The sequence below is a fragment of the Doryrhamphus excisus genome, chromosome 22, assembly GCF_030265055.1.
Source record: "Doryrhamphus excisus isolate RoL2022-K1 chromosome 22, RoL_Dexc_1.0, whole genome shotgun sequence".
In the NCBI taxonomy this organism is placed as follows: Eukaryota; Metazoa; Chordata; class Actinopteri; order Syngnathiformes; family Syngnathidae; genus Doryrhamphus; species Doryrhamphus excisus.
Genome location: NC_080487.1, coordinates 907,808 through 931,173, shown reverse-complemented (window position 1 = coordinate 931,173; position 23,366 = coordinate 907,808). Strand labels below are relative to the sequence as shown.

Here is a 23,366-nt window from a genome sequence, read left to right as displayed (position 1 = left end):
ACCCCCACTTGAATTGAAGCGCCTCAGTAAATGTCCTGCTAAATGATGCTTGTCTGGCCGATGTACGAAAAAGGACCGCAGGCCCAATCACGGCTCGCATATCACCGGCTTTACATGTGGTGTACTTGGAATTTCCATCCGCTAATTTACATGGAAATACAAAAACTTGTATCAAGGTGGCTTTGCTTTGTTATGATATGATTGCTGCAGAACAAGATTTTATCCAAGAGGAGACTGAGGGCAGCTAGCAAACAGCAAAATGAAACTAATTGGTACTTATAACAACGTCAGTCTTTTAACTTGAATGCTTCACCTCGTCAGCAACAAAACCAATGTTGTAGTTTCATCCAGGAGCAAACTGGGAATAATAAAAAAAAAAAATGCACACAAAAAAAATGCTCATTCAATTCCCATCATTTTCTACAGAGGGAAAATGATTTGAAGTCCAAACAAATCTTCACTCTACCGGCCTGCAAACCCCCCCCAAGTGCAGACCACAAATGTGACATTCCAGTATTAGTCCCGACCTCAAAGGACCCCTGAGAGGGCCGTCTCAAAGTCTCTTTGAGTGTACAAAACGCCACGTCAAGACTGATGCAAAGGCACAGCGCTCTAATTAGGCTGGAGACCACAAATCAGGCGACCCGGGGAGTGCAGTGCACTCGGACATGCTTCCCCTTTCTGCACAGTTGCCTTTGAGCCCAGTAGAAAAGCACGTGTCGGGCGGCTGAACTGGAATGACGTCCATAATGCATAATCCATAATTCTGCCGAGTGTCCTGAGAAAAATAAAAGAGCTGGTGAAGGAAATAATTAATGCTCGACCTTCCTTTGCTGTAATCCACGGGGACTTAGCGGTGGAATGACTCACTGACTCGCTTCATGACAACTTAAGAGTTAGAACACAAACTCGCACCGATTTACCGGTTTGGAATTGCAGGTTTGTTTACTCCATCGCTGTCTACGTCAGATGTGGATTGGCGTAAAAGCAAACACCTCCACCTTGGCTTGTCTGGATTCTCCATTCATCAATCCAGTCTCAGTGGGCTTCCAAACCTGGTCAGCATCAGGTCCTCATACCGGTCACCGGTCCTCATACCAGTCACCGGTCCTCATACCGGTCACCATACCGGTCCTCATACCGGTCACCATACCGGTCCTCATACCGGTCCTCATACCGGTCACCATACCGGTCACCATACCGGTCACCATACCGGTCATCGGTCCTCATACCGGTCACCATACCGGTCCTCATACCGGTCACCATACCGGTCACCGGTCCTCATACCGGTCACCATACCGGTCACCGGTCCTCATACTGGTCACCGGTCCTCATACCGGCCACCAAACGGTCACCATACTGGTCACCGGTCCTCATACCGGCCACCAAACGGTCACCGGTCCTCATACCGGCCACCATACCGGTCCTCATACCGGCCACCGGTCCTCATACCGGCCACCGGTCCTCATACCGGTCACCATACCGGTCACCGGCCCTCATACCGGTCCTCATCTCAGTCAGCTTCATCAAGCCAGTCCTCTTACCAGTCCTCATCTCAGTCTGCTTCATCAAGCCAAATTTCCCAGAATGCATGTAGTACAATGTGCCCCCCCTCCCGCCCAGCACTGATTCTGAGAGAAAGTCCACAAAAGTCCAATCAGCTCCCAGGCTGAAGCCATCCCGACTTATTTCACCGACATCACGGACACTTTTGCCAACGGAAACCCACGCTACGCCGGCAGGCTACTCGACCTGGAAGTAGATCCAAGATGTTGTACAAGGCACAAGGGCACTACGGCTGCCGTTTCCCACCTTTTCCAGCCATTAGTTTTCATCAAAGCTGCTATAATACGCCGTTGTCGCAACGGCGAGTCTTCAAAGCTTCAGGCTGGCGGCGGTCGGTCCATTAAGGCACCTGATCATTAATCTCCGTCTGCTTCAAGCTGCCCCCTTGTTTTTCACACCCAGTTTCGCCGCTGTGAACTTGATGCATTGCTCGCCCGCAAAACAATAGCCTAAATATAGTCCAGTCCAGATGAGGGCATCGCTCTTTTGGAGGGTGTTACACAATTGGTTATGGTTATGCTTTTATGTAACATACGATACTTCATCTATGCGCTGCAGCTGACGCAAGTTATTTTCATCCGTTTGTTACTTAAGGTTGCGAGGTTAGTCTTTATGTGCTCTGCCACTGGAGTCATCTGGGGTAGGCTCCAGCATACCCTAGTGAGGATAAGCGGTAGAGAAAATGGATGGATGGGAGCAGATTTACCCTGTAGGCAACTTTCATTCATTCATTTATCCTCCCGAGGGTGGCGGGAAGTCATGCTGGAGCCTAACCCAGGCTGGGGTAGACTCCAGCATACCCTAGTGAGGATAAACAGTAGAGACAATGGATGGATGGGAGCAGATTTACCCTGTAGGCAACATTCATTCATTTATCCTCCTGAGGGTGGCGGGTATGCTGGAGCCTACCCCAGCTGCCTCCAGCATACCCTAGAGAGGATAAGCGGTAGAGAAAATGGATGGATGGGAGCAGATTTACCCTGTAGGCAACTTTCATTCATTCATCTATACTCCCGAGGGTGGCGGGAAGTCAGCTGGGATAGGCTCTAGCATACTCTAGTGAGGATAAGCGGTAGAGAAAATGGATGGGAGCAGATTTACCCTGAATGGAATGGTTGTTTGTCTATATGTGCCCTGTGATTGGCCGTCCCTGCCTTTCGCCCAAAGTCAGCTGGGGTAGGCTCCAGCATACCCTAGTGAGGATAAGCGGTAGAGAAAATGGATGGATGGGAGCAGATTTACCCTGTAGGCAACTTTCATTCATTCATTTATCCTCCCGAGGGTGGCGGGAAGTCATGCTGGAGCCTACCCCAGCTGACTTTGGGCAAGAGGCGGGGACGGCCAATCACAGGGCACATATAGACAAACAACCATTCCCACCCACATTCATACCTATGGACAATTTGGAGTGGCCAATTAAGCCAACATGGACAACTTGAGTATTTAGATGTTATTTTTAATACTTAATTTTACAGTAAGAACATTACTATAGTGCATTTTTAAAAACTACTGAATATAAAAACTATAGTATACAACTTATTTTTAGCCTTTGACAAAATCATAAAACCAAAAGATCAAGCCGAGCGTGTTGCCATGTCGTGCAAACACCAAACAATGAGTCCACTGTGAAATGTTTGTCTGCTTTGAAACAAAACCATCTGTCTATCTCTGCTTCAGACACTCAATGAAATCTTCACCTTCACCAAGCGCCGGTTTGCCTTGGCCGTGTGCCATTGTGCTTGAGGCAGGTAGAGCAGGACGGGCTTGCTTGCCTGCCTCAGCTTGTGGCGGAGAGCAAAGCTTTCCATGAAGATTCATGAGCTCGCCATCAAAAACAACATCTTATCCATCGCCAGGCCGCTTAAATTGATGATGGAAGACGAGAGAGAAATGTCTTCTCAGACTTATTGGGATCGATCCCCACGGCAAAAAATGCTCACAAACGATACGATAAAAGATACGTCTCGCCTTTGCTGGAGACGACAGGGCGGCGTGCTCACAAAGGCATGCAAAAATACAACAACATTACAGCACTGACACGCAACAACGCAGGGGCAACCCGGCAGCCATCACAGTGGCAAGAACAGCAAAACACTCTGTCATTTACAGGATCTTTGATTCATGTTTTTGCAGCAGAGCAGTCCTGTCATATAGATGATCTTTGAGCAGCATAACCACATTGATTTGTTTTAATGTCTATATAATAATAATACTTTTTATTTTTATAGCGCTTTTCAGAGTACTTAAAGACGCTTTACAGTGAAGCAAAAAATATAAAAAAAAATACATACAAAATAAATACAAAATAAAATAAAATAAAAACATAAAAAATAACTAAATACAAAATATAATGTCTATATATGTATATTAGCTGTACAAATGTTATGTCATGTAAAGGATCTTTGATTCATGCTTTTGCAGCAGAGCAGTCCTGTCATATAGATGATCTTTGAGCAGCATAACCACATTGATTTGTTTTAATGTCTATATAATAATAATACATTTTATTTTTATAGCACTTTTCAGAGTACTTAAAGATGCTTTACAGTGAAGAAAAAAAATAAACAAATACCTACAATACAAAATAAAATAAAAAACCTAAAATAAAAACATAAAAAATTAACTAAATACAAAATATAATGTCTATATATGTATATTAGCTATACACATGTTATGTCATTTAGAGGATCTTTGATTAATGTTTTTGCAGCAGAGCAGTCCTGTCATATAGATGATCTTTGAGCAGCATAATCGCATTGATTTGTTTTAATGTCTATATAATAATAGATAATACATTTTATTTTTATAGCTCTTTTCAGAGTACTTAAAGACGCTTTACAGTGAAGAAAAAATAAATACAAAATAAAATAAAAAACACAATAAAAATTAACTAAATATAATGTCTATATATGTACATTAGCTGTACAAATGTTAAGGTGCAACACAAACATATATACTAAGAATATTAACAGAGTAGCGGCCCTCAACCCGCCTCCAGAAAAGGAGAACATCACATGGACCTGTGACCTCACAGATGCACCAAACTCAGAGAGACACTCCAAAGTCCGGCGGAGCGCCTTTCCAGAAGAACGGAAGCGGCAGTCCACAACGACTTCCATAATAACCAATCTCAAAACCTCTAATCTAATCTGACTCATGTGCACCTCGTGCACCACGTTAGCGCCGCCGCTACTCCACCGGCACAACACAATCCCTCACAATGCCAAAAGATGAGGAGAGAGAGGAGAAACATTTCTTTGCGCAGCAGGAAAAAGTCCCTTTGGGAAGATTACGCAAGCCTCGGTCGATGATATCATCAAATCAGCGTGCACGGAAGCGAGAACCCGAGAGTGGGCGTGAAGAGAGATGGGATGGGAAGGCTGCGTTTGAACGAGAGAGAGAAGGGGGGATCTTCTGTAAGTCCGGTGTAATGGCGGGGGATGACCCTAATCTTGCCACTGGCGAGCTCCCAGGCTGTTATTGTCCCCCCCCCCCCGCTCTGGAAAGTTTCTATCATGAGACGAACCCCTGCAGTGACGAGCATCCGCATGACAAAATTACAATCAATTAGGGAGGAAATGCATGCTCACGACCCACTGATATGGAAGGCTGAGCAGGGGAGGTGCGGAACCTCTGTCCACATAAATCATGTACATTAACGCTACCGATGAGGAGTGGGTGGGATGGGGGGGGGGGGGGGGGGGACGGCGCGGGTCAAGCTCGGCCTGCGGGCGTGAGGGGGAGAGTTCAATATGTGGAAAGCACTCCAAATGTTGTTTATTCCATCATGCAAACACAACGCTTGCTAAATTATTTGCAGGGTTATTTTGCAAAAACGCTCCACGGTGGCGTTGCTGAGAAGCAATCTAGCAAGGTGGAGGCGCCCGTGGAAGAACAACGCGGTGCAACGATGGAGGACACGTGAGGTTGCATCTGTGCAGAGTGAGAAGGCGAGTCAGAAGATAAGCTTTCACGTCTGTTTGATCGTCGTTCCGTCATACCAGAGTCCTCGTTATCGTGGAGGCTTTAACCTGCCGAACGTGCTAAACTTGTGCACTCATTGTTTGATCCCCGTCTGATCACAGGAAGTGATGGACTGATGCTTGCAATCTAGCAATCGGTCGCATTTAGCGCCATTCATGACGAGGCTATCGTCACGAAGCGAGCCCCCCCCATCACACAGAGTGGGCTTATGCAGCAAGGGGGTGGGTCAGAGACGGCGGCGTGTTCAAAAGGAAGGATGATGAAAAGCTGCATCTTCAAAAGAAAGAGTTCCAAGAGCCTCTTCTTTCAAAAGTGGAGCAGAAAAAGGAGGAAGATCTTGTATTTTTTTTTTTAATTTGTCATCTCTGTTTGCGTACATTCCTGTCAGAACATCATAAGAGCGGGACACCTCCGACTTGTGGTCGTCCCGTTAATTAAGCGTAGCGCCAATGCTAATCACGAACGTTGTGGAAGAACAAGCAAGATGGCGGAGAAGAGCGAGGAGGTCCTCATCTTACCTTCAAACACGGTCAGCTTGGCGCTGGTGTTGATCTCCCCGGCGCTGTTGGCGGCCGTGCACTCATAAATGGCCTCATCGCGGTGCGTACGCAGCGGCTGGATGCGCAGCACCGATCCCGAGCCGTCGTCAAACTCGATCACCTGAGAAAAAAAATAAAAAGGTTAGACTTTTTTTTTTTCTTCATTTTCACGGCATTTCACTTGATTGCACCATGCCAACAACTCCAACTACTCCAACAACTCCACTCCACACGCTTTGTGGAATTTTCCACGTTCTCATATAACCATTCAATCAATCAATCGTCATGAAAGGACTCGACGGGGGTTTCGCACCAGCAGCTGTCCGTCTGTTTTAACCCGACCAAGATTTGTTTGGTGTACGATCATGCAGCCCCGCGACTCCCACTTGACCATGGAATGATTCTAAAGCTAAAGCGGTGGGATAATGTTGCCTTCAGGAAGCGGGAACGATGCATGCTAGCACATGACAATAGGAGAGCATGAGTCTCCTGGTATAATCATGGACGTCTCACTTCCTGTTCATCACTTCCTGTCCATGTGGGAACTCTGTACACATCGGTAGATGGATGGATCTACCACCGAAAAGTATCTTCTGGAATTCTGACTTTGGAATTTCAATTCAGGCAAATAAAATTTGGAATTTGGAAGAATTTGGAAGTCGGAAAATAAATCAATCAAATTATGGGGGCGGGACTATGACGCTTGGCGGAGGTCTTGGCTATCGAGTGCGCGTCTACTTATTATTATTACTATGTACTATTATGTATCGTTAGTTGTATATTTGTATATTTATTACTATGTTATTATTATTGTTATTATTTATTATTTATTATTATTATTATTATTATTATTATTGAATATTTGATGAAGTAAAGTATTCTGAAAATGCGATAATACATCAAATGAAATGATCTGTTTTATCGAGATGCTTTCATTCCTAATAGTCGATACTGTAATTACGTAAGCATACCAATGAGGATAAGCAGGACTTTGGAATACATGGAATTTTAATTCTACTTCCTGTTTATCACCTCAATTCAAATTCACAGAAACCGAATTAGAATTTGGAAGACATCTGCGATGATATTCATATTACACACCAGCCTGTTAGGAATGTAATAATAATAATATAACGATATAATAATATAATATTCCGTTGGTTCCAGCTCGCGTGTCGCTACCCGGCATCGACCGGCTGTAGAAACCGTTAGGAGCCAACATCAACGATCATCTCAACGGAATAGCGACTTAATTGGCTGATTATTTCCCGCTTGGACAGGATCAGCACCAGGAAAACCCCCATCGCCCATAAAGGACACGACCCTGAGAGGTTCTTTCCAGTACGCCTGATAGACCTGATATGCATTATTTGAAGACCCGCCCGGAGCCTAACCCAATAGACCCGCTAGCAGTGTAGCCGGATTAGGTTAGCGGATGGTGTGTGTTCTCATCTTTTTGTTCATGCGTTCAAAGAAGGAGAGAGTAAGTCATACATCAACGATGGGAGGGGGGGGGGGGGGGTCTATAGGTGGAGATGATAGGCGAGGAACAGCATGGGAGGGATGAGGGTGTGAGAAGACAAGGATGAAGTGGACTATATAAACCAAGATGGAGGAAGATTAAAGCCAAGGCAAGGCTGCCCGGGCTTGCAAAGGGAAAGCGAGAGAGCAGATGTGTTTTGTTTCCCGGCGAATCGCCGCTAATGGAAGACGCCACACATTCCCGTTCCTACTGTTTGTCCTCACAAGTGTCCTCACGTTCATTGTTTGTGCTCACCTCAAAGCGCTGAGAACTGACTTTCTTGCCCTTCTTCATCCAGGTGATTCGGGGTTTGGGTTCTCCCGTGGCCTGGCACACGAACGACGCAACCCCGCCCGAGATGCCCGTCTGGTCCTCGGGGGATTTGATGAAAGTTGGCAGGCCTGAGGAGGACAAAGCAGACCTGGTGTAAGATGAGACGGAAAGATGCTCGGAAAGATAACGGGCGTTGTGCGGCACACAAACACAAACGACACCACAACATTTCACACGTGTTCCGTCTTTCCCGCTCATCACATCTGCAGCTCAGATGTTTTAAAATGAGGAACTGATCAAAAGAGGAAGTCTCACTCGCCCTTAAATATCTCCGTCCATACGAGAATATTTGCCGTAGAAACCCAAAAAGTGTCAGCAGGTGTCAAGGTCATCCAATCCAATCCATCCATTTTCTATGCCGCTTATCCTCATTAGAGTCACAGAGGTTTGCTGGAGCCTATCCCAGCTGACTTCAGGCCACAGGCACGGTACACCCTCGACTGGTGGCCATCCAATCACAGATGGAAGAAAGTCAATTTGGGAAAAGTCACAATGTTTTAAAAAAAAAAAAAAAGACAAAGAAATAATATTTAAAAAATTCATTAAAAAATTAAATAAATAATCATAAATTAAGACAATTTTTTGTGTATTGACTAAAATTTAGAAACCATATATTAAATGAAGATGGCTTACATAAGGAGACAGCAGAGCACATTAGCAAAAAACTAAAAATAGTACAATAAAAATATTAAAGGGGCTGCACGGAGGACAAGTGGTTAGCGCGCAGACCCGAGTTCAATTCCACTCTCGGCCATCCCTGTGTGGAGTTTGCATGTTCTCCCCGTGCATGCGTGGGTTTTCTCCGGGTACTCCGGTTTCCTCCCACATTCCAAAAACATGCTAGGTTAATTAGCCACTCCAAATTGTCCATAGGTATGAATGTGAGTGTGAATGGTTGTTTGTATATATGTGCCCTGTGATTGGCTGGCCACCAGTCCAGGGTGGACCCCACCTCTCGCAGCTGGAACACAGCTGGGATAGGCTCCAGCACCCCCGTGCTAGAAAAAAATAATGAAAAATATTAAATTAAAAAAACAATATATATTACATAGAGTAAATGTAGCTTCCATTAGTACATAAAACATGTTCAAAAAGTTATTGTCCCCACTGACGTTAAGTTTTAGAAAGTCCCTGTCTGGCAGTCTGCATGCAGACTATAGACCAAAACAAAAATAAAAACACGTCTTTAAAAAAAACCTGGTTGGTGTAAACGTCCCACCGTGTGATTGCGGAGGGTGCCAACTCCTGCTTCGGCCTTGTTTACCTTCACCGAGCACCACGCCCGCCACCATCGCGTGCGTTTCGCAGTTGGCACCACGATGCGACACACCCCGCCTTTATTTACAGCCGTAATAATAATAATACCGGTCTGGCTTCAATAGCACTCGCTACCTGCTCGCTTTACATCTCCAGAGTCCTTACAAAGGGAGGGTGGGGAACACCTACAGCACGCTGGCAAGGACGACAACGCCATGTGGACACACACACACACACACACACACACACACACACACACACACACACACACACACACACGGGGGTGGAATTATTACACTGTGTACACAGAGGAGACACCAGCTTTCCTGCAGTGGGTGTACACCAGGGAAATGGCTGCCACAGCTTTGTTCTCCGACGACAGACCTCACGGCAGAGGAGGAAGAGAATGACTAATTAGCTCAGAATCATCCATTTTACCATACTGTAATACTTTTGCAAAACTACTACTACTAGTAGTAATAACGATTATTATTATATTGTGTCATTTTGTGTTGTATTGTTGAAATTATGCATGTTCAAAAGGACAAACTATTAATATAAGCATACCATATTTCATACTATTAAAAGTATGAATCTGACAAAATGAGCTCGGCAGCTGTCAGGAAGTCCTCAGGAGCGCTTCGGAGGCCATAAGCCATAAGTAACAATTTCTGAATATCAGAAATGTGTTTATTGTGTGCAAATAATCTGACAAAATGAGCTCGGCAGCTGTCAGAAAGTCCTCGGGAGCGCTTGGGAGGCCATAAGCCATATAAGTAACAATTTCTAAATGTCAGAAATGTCTTTATTGTGTGCAAATAATCTGACAAAATGAGCTCGGCAGCTGTCAGGAAGTCCTCAGGAGCGCTCGGGAGTGTGACCAATTATAGCGGAGTGGGCGTACCCTGAGGAGGGCTGTGGGGGTGGAGTAACTTAAACAGGAAATCCGTGGAAACACCGCAGAAACGGGTGCGGAATCTGGAAGATCTAAAAAGCTGGTTATTGTGTGTAACTGCTCTGTACGAGTCCACAACGCGATACAAAGGGCCAACAATTAGCAAAACAGGTCCCCTTTAAGCACGACTACACTGTGTAATAAGAAATTATATATTATAATTTATTTTATAATACATTTTTTGTACTTAGAAAGAGTTAAAATGAGAAATTGGAATATAAAAATGCAATATATAAATCACAGTCACAATAATAAACACATTGTTACATGAATATTAGCATATTAGCTCTTTAAAGGTAGACTTTTCATCCTGGATCTGCTTAAAATGTATACTCAACATATGCACATACTGTAAGTGTATGTATATACGTATATATATAGTATATATATATAAGTCTTGTAAGCTTGCAAGATGCAAATCCAACGTATTGGAGGCACCAGAATAAATGTGACAACTTTCCTGCTTAAAAGTCCAAGCGGGATAATCCGCCATAAACGGGATGTTACTTAGCGCCCATCGCTACGAGGTGTTTTACTTTGGTGTGTGCAATAATAAAAACGCCAACTGGAATTAAACACGGGCTGTTTTCCACAACACTTGCACGGCAATTTAAATTCACAGTAAGAAAAGTGTGCCATCGCTCGGGTTGTTATGCGTGCTTGACGATACACAATAACCCCCCCCCCCCCCACGCCGCCGCACTTCTGTGACCTGTGCCTCCCTTTCATTGTTCCCAAACCTGGCTGACATTTGGGTGATATTTTGGTCCCGGTAGTCAGAGTGAAAATATTTACAGTGTAAGCCACCAATCGCTGGATCCTTTTCTGCGGCATCCGACTGTGACTGCAGGCAGCGCTAATGATTCTAACCTGATAAGCTCTTAAGAGCGTATGCAACAGCATGCATCCGTGCGTGCAAAGGGCGCTGGCTCGCCATTCTAAAGACCTATTAGCGCTGTTCTGGCCTCACTTAGCGACTCCTTCTGCTAACATCTATGTGTCGTTGCTCTCCGGTGGACGCTTTTTGATGCACTGCGATGGTGGATCGGACGGCACCGAACAGGAGTCCCGGGCCGCAAATTAAAGATGCAGTCTTCGTTAGTGCGTTAGGAAAAACGTTTAGAAGCTGAGGCTTAGACATCACAAGAGTTTGGGGGATGAGTAGATGAGCTTTGACCTTTCTAAGTCCGAGGCCGGGTTCATGGAAAATGACCAAAATAAAGTGCTACCTCGCTTTTCAACAACAAACTAAAACATTGTTCTCATAGGATATCATGTAAACCCTATTTATCTGTTCCAGACACCCAAAAATATATATAAAAAACGTTTCCACAGAATAGCTCGTCTTACATGCAGACCACCTTATTGATACCACAAGATCCAACTTTCCTCAAAAACTGAATCCTACAAAAACTGGGGCATCTACAAGGTCTACATGGACGGGTTTGGTGTCAAAATAGATGGTAGAAGGCTAACCCTATACCTAAGCACCTAAGGTACCAACCTACCTAAGGTACCAACTTAACAGTTCTTAGGGTGTACGGTTACATTCCCTATGACCATAATAGTGATTATTATTATTATTATTATTACCAGCGCTAGGGTCCTTTGGCCATTCCGGGTTTGGAATTCGCTTGTGTTGATAGAGGCCCCCTGATTTGCAGGAGCACTGTGGCCCCTAAGGTAAATTTTAGCAACACAAGCAGAATACCGGGTAAGGGTTCGAAATAATGGTCACTATTTTTCGGCAGGCCCAACCAAGCGGCCTGTTTTGGGGGTATTTTGCCTTTAATTGTGTAGTGCCGACTGGAGTCGGTGTGAGTGGCACTTTGTGGCAAGCCGGACTGGATCAGGACCGGAGCTGAAACGGATTCAGTGTGAGCCCCGCCTCAATGTTCGCATTTATCGATGGATAAATCCAACATTTTGCACGATCTAATCAAGAGGAAAATGTGTTGATTGCTAATTTCCAAAGTCAAAGTTGACTATACAGTCAAAGCAAAAACTGCACTGTAAACGGATAAAGGCTGATCCAGATCAGTCAGAAAATGTCAAAAGATGTTTGGCTTGACCACACACACACACACACACACATTATGTACACAGGGTAATGGCACTCCAACAAAAGGCCAGAAGGTTCTATTTGGATGAGAACTGGGTGTTCCTCCATTAGTGACAGTTGAGGTTATCACACTGTTAGGTTTTGTCACTTCTTTTCTCAAAGCCTTTTTTTTTCCACTGCTGTGTGTCCCATTTCCCCGAACGTCAGCCACTTGTCACATGAAAACAACGGCAGGGATGAGGTGAAGAACACATAAGCCTACCTATGCAAATCCTTCCGAGATGTGCACTCTCTCACTTTCTTTCTCTCTGGGTTTTTTTTGCCCCCCCACACATCTAAATAATGCTCCAAAGTCACTATCTTGACACACGTGCCTTTAACACATGCTCCTTTCCAGGTGGCGTTCGCCAGAACTGTCATGTTGTGGAGGCTGAGGTTCTAGACTTGGGAATATATTGCTTGTGTTTGTCTAGAGACAAGGCGCCGGATTAAATGATGAGATTAGATGTCGTACCGTTCAACTTGCTGAAAAAATACTCCTATAAATCCAAACTTCTTGTCTGGTCTGACTGTATCATCATTATGTAGACTTTCCAGTCGGCGTTCATACGTTCATAGGCCGCTCTAACATATACTAGGACCAATGACACAGCCGTGATTATGATTAAGTCGTAAAAACAATTTAAAGTGCCCCACGCATATATGGATATTTGTTATAAAGATTTCTCATTGGGGTCAAATGAAAATGCATTAGCATTAGCAAGTAGCATGCCAAAGCAACAGCTGAAAGAAAGTCATTTCCGGAAAAAGGCTCGATACCTCAATAAAACTAAAATTGGCCGACAAAAGGAGCCAGATTTAAGTTATACAAAACGTATTAGCATGCCAAAGCAACAGGTAGCATGCTAACGCTAATTGTATGGCAACAAATTTGTTGGATTTACAAGCCACTCCCGGAAAAGGCTCAAGAACTACAATGTTGGTAAAAATGCAGAGAAAATAGTATAAAAATCATGCTTAAATATTGCTAACCAGTTAATAATAAAAAAAGAAAACAAAAACAACAAATAAGTGTAACTGTACAAATGAATACGCAGAGTTCTTAGCATAAACAAACATAAGCGAGCGTCAAGTAGCATGCCAAAGTAACCGGAAAAAGGCTCGATACCTCAATAAAACTAAAATTGGCCAAGAAAAGGAGCCCAATTTAAGTTATACAAAACGTATTAGCATGCCAAAGCAACAGGTAGCACGCTAACGCTAATTGTATGGCAACAAATTTGTTGGATTTACATTTTTTCCCCAAAGGTTTCAGTTTTCTTCTTACGGAACTTTGGTACCAGAGTACATCTTTGCAGTAGTCATACTCGTACCCCAGTCTCCCGAGTATTTAACAGTTGGTATTTAATATTTCCTCAGTGTTCCTTCACTGTCAACGCAAGCGTTAATTGCCACACATTCTGCCGCACTCGTCAAACAGAGCAAAGCGGTTGCGATTTAGCCGCTAAAATAGGAGCAGCTAACAGCTATTTTATGTGCTTTTCAACGTTGCCCGATTGCCGAACGCAAAGAAAGTAGAAAGACGCTCACAAACGGGAGCGACAATTAGCATATTCCCAAACCTGCTCCTCTTTGCGGTGTCGAGTATCAGGGATCGATGTGCGCGCCGTTGAGTGAAAACCATTAATTCTTATGAATAATAGATTAGCAAGTTATCATTTTCACCAGGCGACACTTAGCGGGGGATACGTCTGATGTCATCGGAGCGTTTGGTTTTAATGGAACGCTTCCATTTATGCCTTTGCAGGCCATTAGCGGGCGGCTTGTTTGCAATGAAGTCCAAATACAGCCCCCCCCCCCCAAACCCCCCCGCTCCTGTAAGTTATTTACCCCAATGAGATTGAGGCAATTTGGGCTGTTTAAGCCCATCAACATTAGATCTGCATTTGTGTTTTGGAACTGAAGATGGAAAAGTACTGTGTAGATTAGTTATTACTTTTATTATTCGTCAATGACTGATAAAAACATGCTCCTGTGGTCCTTTTGTTGTCGCCAATAACTGGCTGATAATGTGATGTAAAGAACAGCATAATTATCGATTTTGTGGAATTAGTAATTGTTAGTTACCGTAATTGCTGTAATTATAGCCGGGATGTGTATTTAACAAAAGCGCAGGGGATTTTAATTGGCGTTAATTGTTATTTGCGTCATTTGAAAACTCATTATAGACAGCATACAAGTTCATTTTTTTTTACTTGATATAATAATATATATATATATAATATAATATAATATATATATCATAATATCATATAATATATCAGCACAACACAGTCGCAACAGAACCGCTGTTGTAATAGCAGCAATGCTCAGTCAGCATTCGGAGGTGAGGGGATCGATGTTTTTTGGCAAGTATCAGCCGATAATATCGATACCATGACTTTTCACTGATATCAGCTGATTTTGATCGGTGGGCGATTGATTGGAGCGCCCCTAATTTACATAAATGAACATGAATTAATTACCAAAACAGTTATCGGTTAATAGCTTTAAGAAAACAACATCAGGAGGTTGCCTACAGCCACGTTTTTTTTTTTGACCTGACACTAATTAGAGAACACAGCAGTTATGTTCTTTCGTAGGGTTTCGCTAACGGTTTACTGAGTGGAGTCAAACCAGGCTTTTCTTCTTTTTCAAGCCATGGCGTGCAAGCCCGAGAGTGTCGCTTCCGTGTCCCCGACGACCTGATGTGAGTCATCACTGCTGGCCGAACCGAAACGCCGTCTAAACCTATAGCGGCCAGAGAGAAAAAAAATAAAAAATAAAAAAACATGAAACTTTCAATACCCCAGTGTCCCAATGAAGGGGCATTGGGGGCGGGGTGGTTGCCGGGGACGCGAGTAGATGGTTCTATCAAAGCCTCGCAGCTTTCTGTGAATTATTCAAGACAGCACAGAAAGAACAAGAACTCTAAGTGCAATTACCCTTCGCTCCTCTCCTTCCCAGTGTGAGCCTCGGTTATGTAACAGCTTTCATCTTCTCCGGCTCCGATTATGGAGGCTAACGTCTATGCACACTCTTGTCGACGGCCAATAAGCACCATGTGACATTTGGGGGGAAAAAAGACAAACCGCACTGTGATTTGAGGAGGACGCCTGGAGTGGGTATTTAAAACAAATGTTTTAAGAATAACCGCTTCACTTTTTAATAGCCAGCACATGGGGCGGCTTGTACTTTACTCAGGCGTCAAACCTGCATTTCGGTGAACGTGACTCAACCCCCCCCCCCTCGTGGATGTCACATGACAACATTTAGCCAGCGTTAAAACAAGACAAAGACCATCATAACTAATGACTACTAATACATGCAAATACTAAACACAGTAGAATTATCCAATATCTTCACTCTCCTGTATATGCCATTAAATGTATAAAGTACACAAAAAAAATGTCTCATTCGTGTTTTGCGAAATAACCCGAAATGTATCCAAAGAAAGATTCAGTCGCCAGCATGTTTGATAAAGAAGATAAAAATTCAAGAAATAAGTCCTAAGAAAACACAAAGGTGGATCTCGCCGTGCCACGGCCATCTTTATCACCAAGCACGTATTCAATGAAGGTAAAAGTGACATGAAAAGAAAACTGCACTTTTTTTGGAATTCAGTCAATCCCGTCAACCACAATCCTTATGTGAGACACGAACGCACGTCTTTCTCTTTTCTGTGAGGATAAAAAGACACCTCATTACTGCACGTAATGGGACGCCCCTACAGTATGGCGCCTACAAAGGTCGCTTTTAGAGTTTCATATACAGTACAAGCTGCACCTATGTAGTAGTATTCATAGTATTTTGCCGTATTCTGGTTGTAGTAGCTAGTTAGTGTGGCGTGGCAAAGTGTCAATACAACAGTAATGTATATAAATAAATGAGAAGTGAAAGGGATAAATACATATATTTACACATTTATATACATTTCTAATTGTTTTTGCATGGAAAAACTATTCTAAAAAAAAGTTAACAGTTTACATTTTTGAGTCTCCAGAATGGATTAAATGGATTTATATTATTTCCTTTGGGAAAAACTCATTTGGATGGAATATGTTTCAATTAGAGTTGGCCCTTCCGGAAGTGATTGGTGACGCTAACGGAGATCCGATATATCAACAGATAAATGCCCAATGACCTACAGACAATTAGCGTATTTTCTGGACTATAAGTCACTCCAGGGTATAAATTCACCTCCACTAGTAACCATAACCGCCCTTCAAACACCAGCATAAACATAATAAAGATGTACGTCAGTCAAGTCAAGTTTATTTCCATAGACCGTAATCATAAAAGATGGACGACATCCCCTGATCTGAACGCCAACCGGGCAAGGACAAACTAAAACAATTTGGGGGAAAAGAAACCTTCAGAACGGGCCAGAGAAGGGGAATCCATGATTGCATGAAATACTATGTAGTATCGGTCCCGGGAAGGCGTACGAGTCCAACGCCGGCACATTGCTTTATGGGCTCTTTGCATTTAGTTTGTGCAAATGAAACATTCAAAATGGGACGTTTTGAATAGCATGTGACACCATTGTAATGGAAATGAAAACTACTCTGGTAAGTGGATACGATGGGGGGTCGTGGGGGGGGGGGTTGCCTGAAAACCCAAAATTGATAGATCAATGTGGGCTAGATGTTAAGTGTATTAAATGATCCCGAGAGGTGCTGGGGCTCAGCTGGCTAGAAGAGTCCCAACTTTTCAGGGATCCCATTTTGAGGTTAGATACTGACCCCAAATCCCACCCCCACCCCGACCCCACCCACCACTCATCTAATTAACGTGTGTCCTCTGGATTAGCCCTCCCTTGGAGACCACAAAGCCATGCTACCATTGGAACAATGGTCTTGACCGACCCCACCGCCCTCCTCTTTAGCTAATTTAAGTCTCCACTAGCTCCGATTGGATGGGCGTCATCATAACAGACAAACACAGTCAGGCATTTAACAGCTTTCTGACTTGTGAAGAAGCTGGCATTGAACATTACACCAACTGGTTGCTTCATGTTGACCTAATATTTAGTTCGAGCCTAGTTTACAGTACTTTTGGATCCTTAAAAAGTGACTTTCGGAACCCCTCGGTCATGGTTAAGACCCAAACTGCATCGTCAAGGTCTCCGTGTAAAATGAAAACGTCCTTTTCTGGAAGAGACTGGCGGCGGATCTCGGCGTCCTATGGCACTGATGGATCTGGGACACAGCTGAGGGTTTGGGTGACTGCCTCCAGCACCGCTATTGAGCTCCCTAATTAAACGATTAATCTCACATCATTAACCTCGCCAGACTCCGTCCACCCTCCACTCTGACATTGCCGCACCGTCTTCTGGAAACAAGTCTGCTTCAAATGTGTCCGTGTTCGAAATTACACTATTCAGCAAATAAGGTGGATTGGGTTTTTTGGAGGGTTTTTGTCCCTGGATGGTTTTCCTCTATCGAAGCGGCGCTCCGGCTGCCGCCGCCGGAGTGATCCGCGTGAGTTAACCACATTACTCTCTAGGAAGTGGCTCTCCAAGGTGGATATGGTTACCTTTAATTAAAAGATAATCAATTTCTGTCACTGTTTGATTTTGAACCGGGTGACCACATGGACAGTTAAAAACGCAATCCAATTTCCAGCCGCCCAGCTGCCCGTCTGGCCACCCCTGCGCAAAGCACTTTGGCACACTCATTACATCACCGCATTGTGGGAGCTTTTGGAGATTGCCAATTTAATCTCGGCCCGTTCGTCCTACAGGGTGGGGATACGCTTGTGAGGTTGGCGTCATAAACCGAGAAAGAGGCGTCTTTGCTGTTTGATACTAAAGAGCCTCGTCTACGTACTTTATGCACACAGCTTGGTCGAGGACAATTTAGTAAGAAAACACAGGCTTTGCTACGCATCTTAAAATAAAGTCCAACTACCCATCTGACGTGGAAGCTGGAAGTTTAATTACTTTGTTTCTTCAGCATATATGCTAATTATTATTATTATTATTTTGTCCTTTGTGGTGATTTCTATACATGCGTATGTAAATACTTGCTAATGCCAAAACAAAAACAGAAGGGAGGGTGCGGGGGCGGGGGGGTGCCTACATGGATATCATCAGTGATGGGAATAACGGCGTTTAAAATAACGGCGTTACTAACGCAGGGGTGAGTAATGCAATAGTTACTTTAACTGCTAACTAGTTACTTTTGTGGTGGAGTAACTCAGTAAGTAACTCAGTTACTTTTTTGGAGAAGTAACTAGTAACTATAATGCATTACTTTTTTTAAACACTGGATATCGGACAGCGCCAACCCATGTTCAGTCTAAAAAAAATTTTTTAGCACAAATTTTTTTTTTGCTAAAAATTTGTATCGGGTTTCTGCATGGAAACTACCATTCTTGTTTGGAACAAATTAATTTGTTCCAGACACCTGGAACATTACATTTCATAAAAATTACATTACATGAAAAATCGGTTTTAGTCTGGAAGCAAAAAAATAACAAAAACAGAGGTACTATTATATTTGTATGAGAACAAACTATATGTTTGTTATATGTTAGCATGATGACACTGCTAAAAATAATGGTTTGGTGTAAAATGAGTCACTTTAAAAGGTACCCACTTCAGTGAGTGAGTAATGCAATAGTTACTTTAACTGCTAACTAGTTACTTTTGTGGTGGAGTAACTCAGTAAGTAACTCAGTTACTTTTTTGGAGAAGTAACTAGTAACTATAATGAATTACTTTTTTAAACACTGGATATCGGACAGCGCCAACCCATGTTCAGTCTAAAAAAATTTTTTTAGCACAAATTTTTTTTTTGCTAAAAATTTGTAGCGGTTTTCTGCATGGAAACTACCATTCTTGTTTGGAACAAATTAATTCATTTATTCCAGACACCTGGAACATTACATTACATGAAAAATCGGTTTTAGTCTGGAAGCAAAAAAAAACAAAAAAAAAACAGAGGTACTACTATATTTGTATGAGTACAAACTATATTTTTGTTATATGTTAGCATGACGACACTGCTAAAAATAATGGTTTGGTGTAAAAGGAGTCACTTTAAAAAGGTACCCACTTCATTAAGGTGACATTGTAATCCTCCTGTTAATGCGATTGAACGGGGGCGGGGGGCACCCAAAGAAGGCCTTTGTGTTCCTGGCATGAAAAGATGATAACACGAGAGGCGCAGCCACGGCGACACATACATCAAAAGCTTATTAAAGCCGGAGGAATAACTCACCACGGGGAAAAGGAGCTGGCCGTGTGCGACTTTGTGGCTGACCTTGCGGGCCCTGGTGGCCTATTGTGTACAAGCACGCCGGACGTGACGGCAGAGAGCCACTTGATTGGGCTCAGCTCCTGGGGGGTTGGGGGGGTTGGGGGGGTGGATCGATGGGATGTCTGCGATCAGCACTAGCTGTAATAACACTACATTGTGCTCGGCTATTCAATGACAAAACAAGATGCAACAATGTCACAGACCTGATAGCGCTGCCACAGGACTGATTTGTGCTGCTGCTGATGCTGCTGTTGCTGCATCACCCCCCCACCCACCCCCGGCCTTAATTGTGCAGCGGCGTGAACACAATGAGACAAAGAATTGGCGCATCAGTAAACAAACACCCGCAAACGTCTGCATCTTTTGGTGCAGGACATCCGATGCACTCTGGCACGCTCCTTGCAGCCGTCACGCATCCGCTTCACAACATTTAGCACCAAAGTAAGAAGCCGCAAAACAACATTTCTGCATCTTATATTAAGATTTATTATATTGGATTTGATGCTTTGGAAAAGTCATTTTTATTTTTGTCACAGATCAGAGTAAATAGAAAATGAAATGGTGCGCGCTCACAGACAGTGTTGCTCACTACATTGCAAAATAAATGCTACCTTAAAATATCCGAAAATTCAACATAGTTTGTTGAATTGTTGTATTCTGGTGTTAAAAAGTTTCAGATAATGAGGTTTGAGCATTTGGAAGTGAACCCTAAAAGAATTTTGGGATGCTCTGAATGCTCGGTTTCGGAGGGCGTTGTAAAACTGTTCCTTTGTGATGTCACAGAGGAGCATGGGCGTGGCTCTCGGCCCGCCCCCTCAGCCCTGCTTCTCTGTTTACTTTTGATACAATGTACTCGTTAATTTGCTAAATAATTAATGGAAAGAATAGTCTAAAAAAATGTTAATCGATAATTTCAGCACCACACGATTTGAATTTTGAATTCAAATATTTTGAAACATTTTGTAGTTTATGGTGTTTTCTTTGAAATACTTTGACCCTGAGACAAAAACCAAAGTGGGACATAAAGTACATGGTTATTGGAAAGTCTACTGTTTTTGAACATGATTCCCTCAAAAGGAAAAATGGCTTTCATTTTCGCACATTTTGGTTTTCCTTGCACCTTCTGGATAGAATAGAATATCTTTATTGTCACTGTTACGATACAACGAAATTAAAGTGCCAACCAGTCAGTGCGTGATTGGCGACCATACATAAAAGCTCTAAAAAAAAGAGCCTAAAAACATATAAAAAGCCTAAATAAACAAACATTTCATATTGTAATCATACAATCCATTCAAGCCTACTTTTATACACATTGTACAGACACTAGCATGGGAACTATTTTGGCTATTATTGAGGGGTAGAAGCTGTTTTTGAGTTATCATTGAATAATAAGGAAAGCTGGAGGAACCTCTATATTTTGATGGAAGCCTGTTTTTATGTATGTTTTATTGGGAACTTTCTGTCACAAATGTGACAGATAATAATGTTTTTTTTGGGAATCTTGATGAGACAAACTCAGGCCATGCCATGGTAAACCTTGTCATGCACTCTCCCGATGTGATCCGTCTGGTATCTGCGTTACAACACAGGAAATCCAAAGCGGCACTATCAAGTTCACATAACCAAGTTGCAGCAAAATTACAGGCACCAAATGTACACAACCCGGCTATTAGTGGTAGCTGTTATTTCCGCCCCCCAACAGTCTTATTTTAATTCTACGTCTGCTCTACACTCGGTGGTAATAACAGGTCTCGGCCTTTTTTTGTGCGTCCCTCAGCGTGCATGCACACTAAAATACAAGCAACGTTTAACCTCAGACCAGAAGCATGTCTTTACAGAGTTCCTTTTAGTTTTTTTTTTTTTTCCAGTGGGAAGACTTCCAATCTGAGACAAGGAAAACATTGATAAAATATTTCTGGAGCCGAAAGCGTCCGACTTGGACGCTGCAGAGACGAGCAACCCAGAAGAGAAGCTCTCCTACAAGGTCACAAAAGAATCCAACACGCCAAGAGAGACAATAAGCCAGTTTGAGGAGGCAAAGAGTTCACGACAACAAATCCTGCCGGAGCTGAACATGTCAAGACGGCCCAACTGTCATGGCTGGCTGGGGGGGGGTAGGAGGGGTTGTGATGCTGGGGGTATAATTGAATTACAGTGACCCTCTGACAGCACTATAGGTGAGGTCATGTGCTGAATTAATTTTGTCCCTGACCCTTTTCTTGGCACCCGGGAGAAGCACGTAGCCCCCCGCCCCCCCAACCCCACCCCAAAAAGGTGAAGCAACAGTGCCTCGACATGTCTTTGTGCTCCATTTTGCAGCCTGTCATTCACAGCCGCCGTCTATGGAGCAGAAACAAAACACAGATGGATCTCCGACCGTGCGACCTCCTAAGGCTGAGTACTAAACGTAGCCATACGTTAAAATACGTTTACGCTGGCCAAAGATCCTTTATTTCACAGGACCACCTAGCTATTTTTGAGGGACTCCTCAAAGATCATCTAAATGACAAATGCACTCTACGTTTTTAAGGACCTACTGGATATTTTTGGTTTTTTTTTTTTGTTGTTTGTTTTTTTTGGTTGCGATGATCAGCGTTTTTGCAGTCGGTCCTCAAAAATAGCAGATCACCCCTATCATATAGAAGATCTTTGAGTACTGTTTTTGCAGTCAATCCTCAAAAACAGCAGAGCACTCCTATCATATAGAAGATCTTTGAGTACTTTTTTTGCAGTCGATCCTCAAAAACAGCAGAGCACTCATATAGAGGATCGTTGAGTACTGTTTTTGAAGTCTGTCCTCAAAAACAGCAGAGCACCTCTATCATATAGAGGGTCTTTTAGTACTGTTTTTGCAGTCGATCCTCAAAAACAGCAGAGCACCTCTATCATATAGAGGATCTTTGAGTTCTTTTTTGCAGTCGGTCCTCAAAAACAGCAGAGCACCCCATCATACAGAGGATCTTTGAGTACTGATTTTGCAGTCGATCCTCAAAAATAGCAGAGCACCCCTATCATATAGAGGATCTTTGAGTACTGATTTTGCAGTTGATCCTCAAAAACAGCAGAGCACCCCCTACCATATAGAGGATCTTTGAGTGCTGTTTTTGCAGTCGGTCCTCAAAAACAGCACAAGCATAATAGCATGATATCATGACAGGTCGCGTGTAACATTTTTCGAGACAGTGAATGCAGCATCTTACTGTCTGCCGCTGAGGACATCACCACGCAGCTGAGCAGGGGCAGGACGAGCCACGCCCATCCGGGTGGGTGGGGCGCCATGTCTGGAGTCGGCACCGCTGCCTCGTCCTCCTCCTCCTCCTCCTCGGTCCCCTGCTAGACGCGTCCCACTCTGACACAATCAAAGGCTAAAACCTGCCAGAGAAACACAACATTAGCGTTCACACTTCAAACATCTGCATGCAAGTGAATGAGCGGCATCGTCATCATAAGGAGGCAAAGGAGGTCAGGCAGGCAGGAAGTGAGAAGGGAACACGTGGAGGACATCTCGAGGATCAACAAGGCATCCCGTAGTCGCCACAAAAGCCCGCTCGTGGGAAAGAGACAACGAACAAGCAAAACACTACGGCGGGGCAGAGCAGTCGGGGAAAACAAATGCGTCGCAGCGTCGCAGTTATAATTCATGGAGGAGAAGTGGCGGCAACAAAAGGAAGGTCACGGTGGAGATGACTTGAAAGCTCCCCGTGGAACCGGTGACACTCGGTGCTCCTCATTAAGAGATGGCGGCCCCGGGTGGCCTCAAATCAGCAAAAGTGCCATCATCTCATTGAACAACAACATGTAAGCATACATAAACATTCAACACACACGCACAAACACACAC

General features: G+C 43.6%; 1 protein-coding gene across 15 annotated transcripts in view; it reads right to left on the bottom strand.

Annotated features, from left to right (window-relative positions):
- The window catches only part of LOC131109441 (receptor-type tyrosine-protein phosphatase F-like), a 185,117-nt gene that overhangs the window by 92,725 nt on the left and 69,026 nt on the right, over nucleotides 1-23,366 (bottom strand). For all 15 annotated transcript variants that reach the window (XM_058061446.1, XM_058061454.1, XM_058061451.1 and 12 more), the window contains exons 2-4: nucleotides 22,726-22,897; nucleotides 7,867-8,012; nucleotides 6,069-6,210 (exon numbers count right to left, since the gene is read on the bottom strand). In XM_058061446.1, coding sequence (XP_057917429.1) covers nucleotides 6,069-6,210; nucleotides 7,867-8,012; nucleotides 22,726-22,804 — 367 coding nt within the window. In that variant the 5' untranslated portion in view covers nucleotides 22,805-22,897. The remainder of the gene's footprint in view (nucleotides 1-6,068; nucleotides 6,211-7,866; nucleotides 8,013-22,725; nucleotides 22,898-23,366) is intronic.